The 15429-nt window shown below is 33.7% G+C and overlaps 2 protein-coding genes across 3 annotated transcripts; one reads left to right on the top strand and one right to left on the bottom strand.

The window, feature by feature from the left end:
• Positions 1-552: 552 nt before the first annotated feature.
• On the bottom strand, positions 553-6669 carry LOC132636923 (protein trichome birefringence-like 16). 2 transcript variants are annotated; one of them, XM_060354013.1, is made up of 7 exons: positions 6508-6667; positions 5314-5393; positions 3939-4157; positions 3103-3261; positions 2639-2788; positions 2191-2386; positions 553-1755 (listed from the first exon to the last, which is right to left on the bottom strand). In XM_060354013.1, exons 3-7 carry the CDS (start codon positions 4081-4083, stop codon positions 927-929), a joined length of 1479 nt encoding a protein of 492 aa, XP_060209996.1. In that variant the 5' UTR covers positions 4084-4157; positions 5314-5393; positions 6508-6667; the 3' UTR covers positions 553-926. The 2 variants fall into 2 exon arrangements, with proteins under 2 accessions (XP_060209996.1, XP_060209995.1); XM_060354012.1 differs by lacking the exon at positions 5314-5393 and having other exon boundaries at positions 6508-6669.
• Positions 6670-9950: 3281 nt separating this feature from the next.
• LOC132636922 (proteasome subunit alpha type-6) lies at positions 9951-15072 on the top strand. Its single transcript, XM_060354011.1, has 9 exons — positions 9951-10109; positions 10749-10843; positions 11600-11681; positions 12134-12230; positions 12605-12663; positions 12817-12899; positions 13694-13789; positions 14281-14340; positions 14759-15072. The coding sequence occupies exons 1-9, from the start codon at positions 10034-10036 to the stop codon at positions 14849-14851; spliced, it is 741 nt and encodes a 246-aa protein (XP_060209994.1). The 5' UTR covers positions 9951-10033; the 3' UTR covers positions 14852-15072.
• The last annotated feature ends 357 nt before the right edge of the window (positions 15073-15429 follow it).

The following is a 15429-nucleotide window of genomic DNA, read 5'->3' as shown; positions in this document are numbered from 1 at the left end:
TAATGATATTTTGGTTTTATCTTTGACAATTATTAAACTATGCTATCTTTTTTTTTTTTTTATATATATATAAAAACAAATCAACTTGAATACCTTAGCTTCTTTTCTTTCTTTAAAATAAAGTGTAAAAACAAATCAATTTGAATACCTTAGCTTCTTTTCTTTCTTTAAAATAAAGAAACATCTTTACAAATTATTTTTCACGTCAGCATGCTTTGAATCTCTTAGCCTTATCTGACCTCTTTTTTATGTTTTTATTGAGCCGAGGGTCTTTCGGAAACAGCCGTCCTATCTTGGTAGGAGTAAAGTCTGCGTACACTCTACCCTTCCCAAACCCCACGTTGTGGGATTTCACTGGGTTGTTGTTGTTGTTGTCGTCGTCAGCATATTTTACTCCTAATTACTTTTGGCTTGATGCTATTTTTATCTTGTAATTTCAATGTCATACCTGGAAAATTTACTTTAATCACATAGAATACTGGAAAATTTTAGAAAAAAATCATCTTTGGAACACACTTCTTTTATAAGAAAATGGAAACACATAAGAATCAGTTGATCACCAGATAAATAACCCTGGATAGTTTTCTCATATTTTTGTAAAGAGTACAAAAACTCATGTTAAATTCAGTGTACAAATCAAGGGTAGAGCTCTTGTCCACCCTCAAATCCAAAAAAACTATGGTAGAGCAGCAGCTGTAGTTCTCTCATCTCTGTAGTATGTGTCCAGTCAGAAAAAATACCGAAGCATCTTAATTGTCTAAGAATAATGTATATGTCATCTGGGAGTATCTCCATGGATCAAAGAATTCGCCTCACCGGACATTATTCATGTAGTATTTGCATCATTTGGCAACTCGCAATTCTCCGAAGGCAGATGGAGAATAAGTTCGAGTTTCAACATACAGTCGTTTGCGAGTTTAGGTATATCATATTTGAGCAAAAAGAATTTCATTCCATGTATCTGGGACACCAGGTAAGCACCAATGCAAACAATCCTGGACTCCAGGTGTTGCTTTGATGCTGTATCGAGATATATGCCCCTCATCTCTCAGCTGGGATAAAGCAGTGATGTCCAAAAGCTTAACGGCTGTTCCTCTTACAGCCCGTGCTGCATCATAGTCACTTGATTCATCTTGTATCACTTCTTTCCCCTCGGAAAGTGGAGTAGTGTTGTCACAAGTCCCTCCAGTGTTCCAATCTCCATTAAAGAAGTGTCTGGGCGATATAGACCGATAGAATGCTTTTACATGAGGATATTTTGGCAGCTGTGAGTTCACCCAATTAACTATACTGTGAATTGTGAAATTCTTGGCACCACCGATAGTAGCAATCTTTCTGTTTCTATTAGGAACACCGCCCACGTACATGACCCACCTGTTGGCCTTAAGCTTTCCTCTATTCCAGTGGTGTCCTGTGTTTAGAACAACAACATCGAACCTTGGAAGGAAATGACTCAAAAAATATGGAGGACGGTCCAGGTGCATGGCGTAATCAGTAGCAGGGTCTGATGGATTTATGGGTGTCAAGTCACACAGACTAGCAGACCAATAGTAAAGAATAGTTGTGTTGGTTTCTGGAAGTCGATAAGCCCATCCATCAGGTCGTGCAGAACCACGAGATTGCACAAGACCATATTCATGCCCCACATCAAGAACATCAGGTCTATCTTCTCCACCAGTAATCATACACATAAGTGATTGAAATTGTTGTCTACCAAGAGAATCCCCAATGAAAGCCAGAGTTTTGTTTTGCATCCTGAATGCACCATCAATTTAGTTTCGCTTACATGTATAATAACTAAATCCAAATAATTTCACCTCAAGGAAGAGAGATGGCAATACTAACAACAAGAATTAACCTTCTAAAAGCTGGTGAGGACATATTTTTCATATTTTGCATGTTTATATGAGCAAGGGAGGGGAGGGTGACAAGCCACAAGATACAAAGAGAAAATACGTATTATACATTTCAGGTTTGACATACGTATTAATATATTAGTTCAGTCAAATGCCTATCTTATTAGCCTTGAAAAAATAACCAAGTAAAGATAGGCACTACTTAAAATGTGCTAGAAACAGAATGGAAAAAGTGTTTTCATCCAATTAAGAAAGAATTTTTTGTTTCTTTTGTAGACTGCATCTCAAACTTGAATTCAAGGATCAGAAATAAAGACTGAGAAAATTGCGTTACCTTTTCAGAAATTTAACACCTGTAAACTCTTCCATCTCACAATTTTTGGGTCGCCAACGTAACTTTTCATATTCAAAATCTGTACGTTGTGTCAAGCGGCAAGCCCACATAGATGACAACCACTGCTTGCAACCAAATCCAGAATACAGAGGTCGGCTATCATCTATGACCCATCTGCCTTTATAAAAGTTACAATCTGAAAATTAAGATAACGGTATAAGTATCAGATTACCTTTTCTACCTATAAAATCAAATCCACCAACCAATTTAAGGGCAGCTAAAAGAAGGCTTGTCATATTATAAAGACCCAAAGAAAGGGATACCTCAAAAACTGGTAGACAAATTCTCTCAGTTAAACAACATGAATTATCATGTGGACGGAGAAAATGAAATAAAAAAAATCAATGTTTAGATAAATAAGAATAAAAAAAAAAGGAAGATAGGTCACCTTGTCTTTCCTGAGTGATTGTCAAATTTTCACTATGTTCATCTCCAGAACTCACAGAAGTGGAAACATCAGTTTGCTGCTCTATTAAACCACTTTTTTGGTCAGGAACATCTTTTAGATCTCCTTTTTCAGTAAAGTTGGGAGCAATACCTGCACTGCCAAAAAAAACACAATTAAAATATCAAATTGTAGAGAGTAGAGATCAGTTAAACTTTACAATGCAATATGCCATTTTTGTAAACACAAATCAAGTTTATGAGGGATACAGGTTCAGTCTAAAATAAGCTAGAGTACAAGTTAGTTTTACTGTTACTATTCAGAGAAAGGGGTTTTTTTAAAAATTTGAAAGGACAAAAGGCAGCCACATTTTCAAATACCATAGAGAAGTTAAAGGATGTCTCTAATTCGTCAAGATTTAGGTATTTTGAGGTGAGGAAATTATGATGTACTGAAGCAACACCAACCTCCTATTTCTTCATGAGTAATCAATTCTTCAGTCCCCTTAATCACTGATGAAGAGTTTGCATAAGTAGAATATTTTTCAGATTCAAAGTTGACAGTTTCTTCTGATTGCCCCGATCTGCCTCCTTCTCCCAAAGCTTCTTCATCATTAACCCTAAGATCTGCCAGAGAAGAAAGTATAAATAAGTAATCCAATAGGATCCTGCAACATTTTCACCAAGGAATTGAGTCCTAAACTCCTAATTCAGAATAGTGCCATTATTACTTCGAAAGTAGTGGAGGAAATACAAGAACTTGGCCGTTCTCAGATGAAAATTTGAGAACAAAACAATATGGTCTAGCAAAATGCAGCTAGATAGATCATTGCTGTAAAGATCCAGCCAAACCCTTCAACAAAAGGTGTATGCTAGAGACTCCATGTCCAAGTAAACATGTACCCTAAACTCCCATACAAAAAATGAGATGTGTTCACTTCAAGGAGGGTTTGTTTCCCATTGCCATTAGACAAGCTTTCTTCGTAAGATATACTCCAATCAAAGCTAGCTGCTTTAACTATACTGGTGATTTATGCAAACTTAGACCCATGAATGCATCTCAACTAAAGAAAGACTGCACTCAAAAGATATATAAAATGTTTGAATCATTAATGAGCAACTAAATCATTTTGCGTGAATATGTTCTTGGCCCAAACATCAAAGAGCTCCAACGTAAAATACTACCATAATATTTCAACTTGATGAAGATATTTTTTTGAAAGAAACTTGATGAAGATATTAGCTAACCCATAACGCAAAAATGAAAAAGGATAGCAATGGTACTTCAGGGGTTTTATGCGAACCTGGAGAAAGCTGCAAGACATGCTTCTGAGGTAGTACTGGAGAAGAAAGAAATAGACTTTTCACATATGCCAAAAGAAGAACAGTAGCACATACGATTCCGATAAGAATGAGAGAGATTTGTGACACCTTCAAACCTCCCTTCATTCTTGAAGCCTATGGATGTTTTGTCTCAAACTCATTCCACCACAATGGACATTGTGCTTGCTTCAGATTAACATCTGCAAATAAGTGAAAGGAAAATGTTTGAGGCAAAAATAGGAGTGTTGTTTCTGGTGTAAATTAAAAGGTGCAGTTAGAGATTCACAGGCATAATTTTGAAGACTCTTCATATGGACCACAAAACCAAACACTTATAGATTGTAGAAAGCCGCCTTTGACAGATTATTATGGGCAATAATACTCTATAAATTACTATACGCTCTCAAATCAGGAAGTAGATATTTGTAAGAAACGGCAATCAAATAGTACTTCTATCCTATCAAAAAGAGCTGTCTTCCCTAAGCTTCCTTCTCTAGATTTGAGCGTATAAAATGCCGCTCCACTAAATAGAGACAAATTTTACAATTTTCATTAATCAAGTCCAAGCACAACAAATAATCATCCAATACTTAAAGCCATCACTGTTTACAGACCCTTTCTAGTTCCTTCACTTCATCTCATGAAAAAACAGCACCCTGCTCAAACAGTATCCAAATCAATATTTTTCTATACTCAGTCCAACCCCACCTCTAAAGACTTCAAAGGTTCAGTAACACCATGTAAGAATTGACAGTTTCCAAGTCAAAAGGTTCAGTAACTTCATGCAATCATAGATAGTTTCCACCAAAACCATGGACTGATAACAATAATATTACTGCTTCTTCCTAGTGGCCACATTCAACTAAGTACCCCTTCATCCTTAATCCTAAGATAAAGGAGTTGCCTTTGACCCTGGGACTTCCAGGTGTGAATACGGATTAGTCGGGAGCCAAAGCGGGAACCGGACAATGGATGTGAAACCAAAAATTAGAAGAAAAACAATGTTCGGGTCAAATATTATCTTCAAAGCAGATCCATCCAGCTCGTTATTGTTTTCTACCTGGTAAACTAATCCTAGTCATTAAACTAACAACCAGTGCCAACAATACTACTCCCTCCTCAAATTTATGTGGCACCATTTGACTAGGCACGGAGTTTAAGAAAGAAAGGAAGACTTTTGAAATCTGTGGTCCAAAACAAGTCTTAGATATTTATGCAGCTGTAGATCATCTCGTAAAGTTAAATTGTTTCTAAATATAGAAAGGTGACATTCTTTTTGGGATAGAACTAAAAAGTAAATGGTGCCACATAAATTGGGACAGAGGGAGTACTATAAAACAAAGATGGTAGCTTTACCAACATGAAGGAACTATAGCAACAATTTTATTCAGAGCAGATCGGGACTGATAAGGTGCTTAAATTGAAAATCCTGTACCCTGAATATGTAAATTACAACAATATCAAGGAACATAAAAAAAATTCATAGCACAAATGCATGATATTCAGTACCAATAATTCTAGTAAAAACAAAGATTGCAGCTTTACTAACATGAAGGAGCGATAGCAACAATTTTATTCAGTGCACAGACAAATCGAGGTGGAGACTTGAAAACCCCAGCACCTGGAATAGGCTAACGGTGTGTTTGGTATGACGGAAGATGTTTTCCTACTTTCCATTGCTTGGTTGCACTAAATATCTTGGAAAATGTTTCCTCAAAATAGGAGAAATGAGGGAAAACATTTTCCGGATCAATAAAAACACACCAAAGCATCCCTAACTCACCCCCGCACTATCCGCCCACCCCCTTATATGCCCACTCCACCCACCCCCCACCCCTACCCCAACCTACGCCCCTCCCAAGCCTACCCCCTGCCTATCCTCCACTACCAGAAGTTGCACTCCGAATTTAAAAAAAAAAAAAAAAAAAAAAAAACTCATAGTGTTTTGCTTTGAATATAAGCAAATGCTCTTAAAATGACATTTTCCAACTTGTGTACAAAAAACAAGAAAATAAGTAGGAAAATCACTTATTTTCATTAAAAACATTTTCCGTCGTAACAAACACACCCTAAGTCCTACAGATCAAGGAACATAAACAAATAACTCAAATCACAAAATTACATAAACAAGAAAAACCAGTAATAAAAATTCAGTAATGCAATCTGTTCAAGCTGCAAAAAGGTTAAATCTTTAACAATCTTTTTAAAGCAGCAAAAACCAATCTGAATTATAACAGTAAAAAGTATATATATCCTAGAAAAAATAAACAAATCTTGAACACCACATACATATACAGCAATTTCACAATTCACAAAACAGTAGACTGTTATAGTAGATTTGCACTAAAAAGATACTAATACTATATTATAAATAATCTCATTAACAGTACACTAATAAAGAAAGGTGTTTTTTTTTTTCGAACTGATTAAAAAGAAAAAAATGTCACATAAATCGAGACGGAGGGGTTAATAGATTTGCACTAGAAAGTACTAATATATTGAATCTGACAAAAATAAATATATAGAAGATTTATATATAGGAATGCATACCTAAAGTTGGATGAAATTGAACCTGGAAAAAAAGGTAGGATTTATGTGGGAGAATTAAATCATGTAATAATGATGAATTTGGGTTTAAGCCAAAAAAAATAAAAATGTATAACTGTTAAGTAAGGTGATAAGGAAGAACTGTGACAGTGATGGTAATGGAGAAAATCACGGTTAAAAAATAATGTGGTGCATTTGATGACCACCGCTAATAATTCCTATGTCCATATTATTTGATCATATTATTAAAAATATATATTTTAAATTATTTGTTCATTTATAAAATTAAGATAACATTAATTAAAAAAAAATCATTTTGTTCTTAATATTAAATATTTTTAAAAATAGTTAATATTGATTAGAATGTAAATTATTGAAGAGAGATAAGGCTAATATTTTTTAAAGAGCGTGTAAAAGAGAAAATGGTCAAGTAATATGAAATGAATGAGTATAATATTTTTTGAAGCAAGATAATAATCCTAGAATTTTAAGTAAGCGTTTGGCCATAGAAACCAAAAATAATTTCACTTTTTTTGGAATTTTTTGAAATTGGAGTTGGAGTTGGAATTGTGTTTGGCCATAGTTTTTGCAAATAATAGTTGGTTGTTAAAATGTATTTTTCCTAAGAAAAAAAATGAAATATATATATACCCCCAGTTTCTCAAAACTTGCAAAACCACTCAAGGTAATTAATAAATATAACTAGTGCAAGAAATATAGCAATTATACTTGAGTTATGGAGTGCTCAAAACTGATGGTTTCTTTCTATCAAAAAATTGTAACTGGGAGACTTACTGGTGTACACAAAAAATATATCATCTTTAAATATAATTTTATTGCAAAATTTCCACCTGCTTCGTTTCTTATAGAGATTTTTTAGCACGTGATGTTCAACTCAGCAACATCCGGTGAAAAAAGTTATATGAACTTTTAGGGTAAAAATTGAAAATAAAAAAATAAAAGTAAAAGGTCCAAAATAGAAAATGAAAAAGTGAAAAACAAATTTTGGTTGTTTTTCAAATTCCAAATAGAACTAAGTTGCTTTTGAAATTTTTATGATCAAATACCGTAAAGTGAAAAAAAGTGAAAAAATATTTAAAGATGGCCAAAAGGTCCAACTTATTACTATTTCATTGCTTGGGGTACTTAACCATTTATAAATGTCTACTTCCGTACGCTGTTATGCACCCTTATCGATAATCTAACTTTCTAGCTTGGGGTCTTTGTGTTATAGTTGAAATAACTTCAAATTGCCCAAAAAAAAAAAAAAAAAATATATATATATATATATATATATATATATATATATAATCAAACATTTTTGTACCAAAGCATCTGCAAAATCAAATTTATAAAAGTTTGCAATTGTCATATCTTATGAACAACAATATGAAAGTATATTCAATAGAAAGGTACATATCAAATTGAATGACACAAGATCGACATTTTTTACACCTTCTAATGAGGCATCTAAAAGTCCAGCATATTCTCGAAAATGCAGATACAAAATTGTTAAAAAAATTCTATACAATAATACTAAGTTTTAAAAGTAGAAATAATACTTATGATGAAAGGTTAAATAGCACACATAAAGAATAAAATGATAGAAAGTCGTTTTAGATTATTTAGTTACTATATAATAAATGATTAAATGTACACACAGATGCAATGATTTGTATATATATAAGCATCATGATATAACATGCTAATAGTGGACGATGTAAATCTAAAATACATAGAAAAAAATTGTCTAATTTATCTTTACGTGGAGAAATGGTCCAATTTGTCTTTGAATTATGCGAATGATTCAAATTTGTCCATGAGCTTTGAAAAACAACGTCATTGTTTCAGCATTTGCATTATTATTTTCTTTAACACTCACAAAGCTTCAAGAGTGGGGCTTATATTCAACACTCAATTGCACCGCTAAGTTGAATTTTCTTTTTTGGCAGATCATATTAATACAACTCCACCACTAATTCTTCTTAGATCACCAATAGTGATACCAAACTCTACATCGACCTTCTATTGCTAAAATAAATTGAAGTACATAATATTCGATTTTTAAATCATTTGTGACAATTATGGTGGTCAATGCATGTTATATTGGGTTGAACGCCCTTGGTCTTGTAGTGGAGGTAAATAATGACTTTGAGAAAGTTGTAAAATGAAGGTGTAAGAGAGATTATTTGAAAACAGAAATTATATGTGATTTTTTCCAGAATATCGTGGGAGTGAAAAGTGATTGTAGAGTAATGGTGGTCCTCAAAATGATATCTTTAAGAGTAAATAAAAGAATTAATTATTATGGTAGTAACGATTCAACGAGATGAAGAACGATGGCTGAGAAAAATCGGGATCAAATCTAGACTATTAAACTAAGTTCAAGGTAGATATAAATTATTTAGCCTAATTATATTCAAGAGCAAATTTGACCATCTAAACAAGTTTCTGCCATTGGTCAAAAAAAGCAATAGTTAAATACCATTCAGTCATCTAATATACAATAATGTGTACATAATGTATACGTAGTGTATAGTTTATAGTATTAAATATGCATATACTACATATATCTATACCTATACATATAATATACACTACTTATACAACCTAATATAGTGTACACTTCGGCCTTATCTAGGCTCGTTTGGTACGATGGATAAGAGATAAATAATCCAGAAATTAAATTTGAGATGAGTTTATCCCACGTTTGGTTGGAATAAAATCGCGGTATAACTAATTCCGGAATTGTAGTATTATTTTATTCCTGTGGAGGGTGGAGAACTAATCCCACGATAACTAATCCAAGTATAAGTAATCCTGGGATAACTTGTTTCCAAACATTCGAGAGATTATCCTCGGGCTGAGGAGTGTCCACATGAGTTCGTTGAGGTGTTTACACAGGCCTGTGATCTTCTTTTATATTCAGTCGAGAGTTCGGATTGCTCCACCTAAGTAGAACGAAAAGAAGGAATTGGAACGGCCCCTTAATAAATTAGATGGTCGAAGTGTATATTTATGAAAGTATCATTAGAGCCCGTTTGGATTAGCTTATAAGTTGGTCAAACTAGGTTATAAGCCATTTTTAACTTATTTGAATGTTTTCACAAAAAAAAAAAAACTTAAATTAAGTTAAAAAATGCTTAAAATAAGCCAAAACCAAAAAGCTGCTCTACCCCCAACTTATTTTTTTGGCTTAAAAGTCATTTTGGTTTGACCAACAACTTTATCCCTTATATTTTCTATTAATTTCAATCTTCTAAAAACTCTTTCAAATACATAATTGCTTATTTATAAAATAACTTTTTTTCCAGCTAATCGAGACGGGCTCTTAGCAACTTTTAAAATCTAATTTTAAAAAATAAATCATATTGTTGGATCAGACAAACAAAGCCTAAAATGAGGGTATATTTGGAACTTCAGTAGACAAACAAAAGTTCTCTCTTCTTCTCCACGAAATCTAACCATCTCTTATACACTGAAAAAAAAAAAGAAAACCCTAAGCAGTTCAAAAAAAACAAATTGAAAAATGAGTAGAGGAAGTGGAGGTGGATACGATCGTCACATTACGATTTTCTCTCCTGAAGGTCGTCTCTTCCAAGTCGGTAAGAAAATTTCACTTTTTTTTTAACTTTTTTTTTTTTGTTGTCGATGTAAGCAATTTCATTTTGTTTTAACTTATTTGTAACTCGATTCAAATTTCATATCCGATATGTGTTGTTTATTCGTTTAAATCGTAATTTTTTTCCATTTTTTGTCATTTAGGTGAAATTCTGAATGTCTAATATCACTCCGAATACGAATGTTTTTCACTTTTCAATTTGGATCTTCACTGTGAAAATTATTATTAGTTGTTTTAACTTATTTGTAACTCGATTCAAGTTTCATAGCTAATATGTGATTTTCCTTCAGTTTAGTCTCTCTCTCTTTTTTTTTTTTTAAATTTTTTTTATGTCATTTTTGGAAAGTTTTAGGGTTTTTTTGTTTTCTTATGTGAACAGAATATGCATTACTTCTTAGTTGTAACTGGATTCAAATTTTGTAGCTAATATATGATTTTTATTCAGTTCAATCGTAATTTTTTTCGATTTTGTGTCATTTGTGACAAATATTAGTGTTTTTTTTTTGTGTGTGAACAGAATATGTGTTTAAGGCTGTGAAGGCAGTTCGATCGGATTTTTTTTTCCGATTTTGTGTCATTTGTGAAAAGTTTTAGGGTTTTTTTTTTGGTTTTATGTGAACAGAATATGCATTCAAGGCTGTGAAGGCAGCTGGAATCACATCTATTGGTGTCCGTGGGAAGGATTCCGTTTGTGTTGTTACTCAGAAGAAAGTCCCTGTAAGTTCAAATTTTGTTGCAGTTGTTAAATCATTAGCGCTTTTGTTTTGTTTAGAGATTTTTGTGTGTGTGTGTGTGTAAGGAGAAGTGTGAGATCTAGAGAACCTCTAGTTTCGAGAGGTCATAATTTGCAATCAAAGACTAGTTGTGAAGTGTGCTTGAAAAAAAAACAGAATAGATGTAGAGGATTCATAAAACCAACCCCAATTAGGTTGGAATTGAAGCTTAGTTGTTTGAATCTGCTTGTGTTGTTACTCTGAAGATCGGTTTGTTCAATTTTCTTTTTCCCACATTTGTAAATCATTAGTGTTTTTTATTCTGTAGAGAGACTTGTAGGTCCATGTAAGGAAAAGTTAGAGGTTTAGAGAACTTCTAGTTTCTAGAGCTTCTAATTTGCAATCAAAGATTAGTTTTTGGTATTCCAGTGAAATGTGCATGAAAAAAGCAGTATAGATGTAGAGGATTCATAAAACCAACATCAACTAGTTTGGAATTGAAGCTTAGCTGATTGATAATATAGTTGATTAAATGATATTGAATATATTTTCCACCCGATGTAGGATTACCGATATAGCAAAGGCTGGGGTAATTGTGAGAAAAGGAAGCCACTGTTTCAAATATATGAATCAGACAGTGTTGTAGTTTGTTCTCGTATAGCCTATTTATATTTACTTGGGGTTTTGAAAAAGTAGACTTCTAATTTGGAAATTTGGACCTGCTATGGAGTTTGAAGTTGTGTTTATTTTGGCTGAGCAGGACAAGCTATTGGATCAGACCAGTGTATCCCATTTGTTCCCAATTACCAAGTATCTTGGACTATTGGCTACTGGCATGACAGGTTTGCACTCTTCGATGGGGTTAAAGGAGTTTTATGTGGCAATTATAATTTTAATCTTTGGTTGGTAAACTATCAGTTAATAACGACTCTTTATAGTCTATCTACTTTTTCTCTGAAAGCAAAAGGAAACATATTGATATATCTTCCTTTTTGTGATAGTGTATATTGTTGACAAAAATGTGAAAACTTGCACCCTTTTAACTTTCAAGTATGGATGCTCATCTTTTTTAGCATTGTTGCTTAGTCCCAAAAGAGAACACTTTGTAACCGAGATTGTTGGTTTAATGTTTATGAACTGATTAGAGGCAATTTTGATTTAAAAAATTATCGACTTATACTTTTAGGTTTATTTAGCTATGGATCATATTGCTTTCAATTTGAGACTGAGAAGAGGAACGCTCCTTCCAGAGCTCATGATTCCATTATTTGGTTTGACATGTTTTCAATTTCAGCTGATGCAAGAACCTTGGTTCAACAAGCTCGAAATGAAGCTGCTGAGTTTCGCTTTAAATATGGATATGAAATGCCAGCGGATGTACTGTCTAAATGGTATTCCTTTTGCTTCATTATATTCCTCTCTTTGTACTTGTCTAGTTAATAGTGTAGAATGCCATCCTCAATGGTCCTTTTCTAGGTCAAAAGGAAGGCAAATTGCTGATAGGGTTGGAGCGGCTTATGACATGTCACTTATGTTTTACATATTTCTCCATTAACTTTTATTTTCTGAAGCTATTAATTGTTTATTTGATTCATTAGAGGAAGCAAGTTAAATAGCTTGAGAATTTTATGAATGCTATTTAGTTGACACTATGTAAATGCATAAGCTAGAATGCATAACAGATATAACTACATACACGAGAAGACTGCCCAGCTTTAATTTCCAGTGATAAATGTATACTGAGCTACTGAGCATGTATTTTCAGGATTGCAGACAAGTCTCAAGTTTACACACAGCATGCATATATGAGACCCCTTGGAGTAGGTTCGTTGCTGGCCCCTTTTGATCTTTGTGAAGCGTCTATCCCTCCACGTTTCTTTTTGTTGGTGTCTGTGATGACAATGGAGGGGAATTCGTTTCTGCTTCTGCATTTTATTGATTCATGTTTTCTATTTCTCTTTTTTTGATGATGCACAGTTGCTATGGTTTTGGGCATTGATGAGGAGAAAGGGCCTCAACTCTTCAAATGTGATCCTGCTGGTCATTTTTTTGGTCATAAGGTATTTGAGGAATTTGCTGTTCTTTTCTGAATAAAAGATGATTAAATATTTTATCTCTCAAATTCACAAGATTGAATGGCTATCTTTCATTTTTCATACCACTGTAGCATAATCTCAAGCTAGACACCAATTTTTTCCCAACCCTATTGTTCCACTGTCTTCAATCATATCCTAGCACCGTTTTGTGCCTTTGTTGTATACTGCGCATAAGCTAACCAGTGGTTCATATTGTGATTTGAACCAATTGACGATTTCAAGTGGCACATGAAAATTCTAATCTTAAAAATCCTTTAGTTCATTCTATTTAAGAATAAAAAGTTCAAAGGAGGATTCTACTTTGGATCTGAAAACCTGATTTAGATGCTGTAAGGACATTACTGATATTTTAATATTATACCCACCTTTTCCAGTATGAAATGAATGTGTTTCTCTATTAATTGCTGAACGTACTAGAAATTTTATAAGTTGAAGCACGCATATGAAAGGATTTCTGGATGAATTGAAAGACGGATGCTAGACTTCACTACTCCCTGCCTTGCTTTTTTAATGTTGAGTTATAGCTTCCGCTCACCTTATAAGACCGAAAAGTAGGAACACCATGTCTTATACTACTAGCAAATGGCGACCACTTCCTTTAGATCTGCTCCCATGTTATCCTATATTTATAGTTTACGAGAGAATGTTAAGGACTTTTAACTTTTAAGTCCAGTCTATAGATTCCTCCTGAAGTATTTATACTTTTCCGGCTTGTGTTCTTATTTATGATGGTATTACATTAATCGATCTTGGTGCAGGCTACAAGTGCTGGATCTAAAGAGCAAGAGGCAATTAACTTCTTGGAGAAGAAAATGAAAAATAACCCTGCTTTCTCCTATGAGGAAACTGTTCAGGTAAAAGGAAAGGGGAGTACTCAGATATTGTTTAAGGCTTTTGTTCTCCTTGTGTTGTTCCCTTCCTCACTGTATATACTAGCAAAGGTCTACACAATTCCCATCTTATTATGTAATCGACTATAGAAATTTTAATAGAAAATCGAACTTGAGACTTTGTTAAGGTTAATTTAAGATATTAGAGTTGATATAGCCTCTTAATAAAATCTATAAGTGGCTTTCTCTATCATATACTGGCACAAGTAAATGGATTCTTCTGTTGAAGGCCAGGAACTCTTATTTTGTCCTTGTGCTTACAGTTTTGCAGATGTTTCTACTAAATTGTAAACAAGCTCTATATTTGATTGAGATCCAGCACAATTATTTGTGAAGTTTCAGCATATCGTGTTCATATAATTTTTAGAATTCTGTGTGTATGAGGTGTGATGTTAAAGTCCGGAGAATGCACTTTAGTGTTGCTGAATGCTGATACGTTATTTTTTGTTCTTCAGACAACAATTTCTGCTCTTCAGTCTGTTCTGCAAGAGGACTTCAAGGCCAGTGAAATTGAGGTAATTTGTTTCTTTCCTCATATTATCCGCCATTTGATTATTGAAGTTATAATTACCTATGTTGATCACCACTTGAGCAGTAAGAGAAAAGTGGGGAGGGGAGGGAGCGCAGTGCTTTTTGCTATTCCTTGGTTTTTCTTCATAGGAGTCGTGTCTTTTTCTTGTTTGGGATTGATTTCTTTATAACACACTTGAGTTGCACCCGCGGACGTTACCATTCCACTACCATGAGATACGTATTCCATTAGATGGTGTAGTTGCTTAATCTTCATATAACTAGCGACTAGGACGATATAGTTGAGACCTTTATTGCAATTGGTTCCACTTTTGTCGTCTTAGTGGATTGCAGTGTTTCTTTGGATGATACAGCTGCATCATTTCGCTGCTTAGTATCATGATGTCTTCTGGTCTTTGGCAGGTTGGTGTTGTGAAGAAAGAAGATCCCGTCTTTAGAGTTTTGACTACTGAGGAAATCGACGAGCACTTAACAGCCATCAGTGAGCGTGACTGATTAGCCAGGGGATACAGTCTGTTTCAGTTTGTGTGTTCGCTATCAGGACTTGTAAGATCCCATTTGATCGTTTGTTGGTGGGAATAGACAGATTCCTTCTGCATATGCTGATAATGAGTTTCTAATTGTTGAATGTAACATTTCTTGGGATCTTAGTTTCAACAAAACGTTACTGCCCGGGATTATATTTACATTTTATGCTGAGCGTTTCACATGTTTTATATCTGTTTTATGAGGCACTAAAAAATGAAGAAAGAATTGCTGTGTGAAGGGCGGATGCTAAGGTGACGGTTCAGTCGGTTATTTTAAAAAAATTATACCATTTTAATTTTTTGGTTATTTTATTTTGTATAACCAAAATTAGACTTTTCAAGATCGGGTATAGTTCGGTTAATTTTTGGTTATTTTAGTTTTAAAGTGTAACCTAAAAATACACCGCCATGAAAATGTAACAACACAACCTCCACATTTGTGGTACACAACCAAATAAATCTTTTATTTCTTTCTTATGAAATATTTAATGTAAAAGTTATTAAAAAAATTATGCAAAGTAATTAAACTTAAATGTGTTATATCAA

This window comes from Lycium barbarum, chromosome 4 (genome assembly GCF_019175385.1).
Source record: "Lycium barbarum isolate Lr01 chromosome 4, ASM1917538v2, whole genome shotgun sequence".
NCBI classification, from domain to species: Eukaryota; Viridiplantae; Streptophyta; class Magnoliopsida; order Solanales; family Solanaceae; genus Lycium; species Lycium barbarum.
This window is presented reverse-complemented; position numbering and strand designations above follow the sequence as displayed.

What these genes read in the sequence shown, in the direction of transcription:
- LOC132636923 (XM_060354012.1), bottom strand. Translation starts at nt 4,083, where the DNA reads ATGAAGGGAGGTTTGAAGGTGTCACAAATCTCTCTCATTCTTATCGGA. An exon ending in TGTCTTGCAGCTTTCTCCAG is followed by an intron (nt 3,262 to 3,938) that starts GTTCGCATAAAA and finishes CTTCTCTGGCAG; the next exon opens with ATCTTAGGGTTAATGATGAA. An exon ending in AATCACTCAGGAAAGACAAG is followed by an intron (nt 2,387 to 2,638) that starts GTGACCTATCTT and finishes CTTAATTTTCAG; the next exon opens with ATTGTAACTTTTATAAAGGC.
- LOC132636922 (XM_060354011.1), top strand. Translation starts at nt 10,034, where the DNA reads ATGAGTAGAGGAAGTGGAGGTGGATACGATCGTCACATTACGATTTTC. An exon ending in GCGGATGTACTGTCTAAATG is followed by an intron (nt 12,231 to 12,604) that starts GTATTCCTTTTG and finishes ATGTATTTTCAG; the next exon opens with GATTGCAGACAAGTCTCAAG. An exon ending in TCAAGGCCAGTGAAATTGAG is followed by an intron (nt 14,341 to 14,758) that starts GTAATTTGTTTC and finishes GGTCTTTGGCAG; the next exon opens with GTTGGTGTTGTGAAGAAAGA.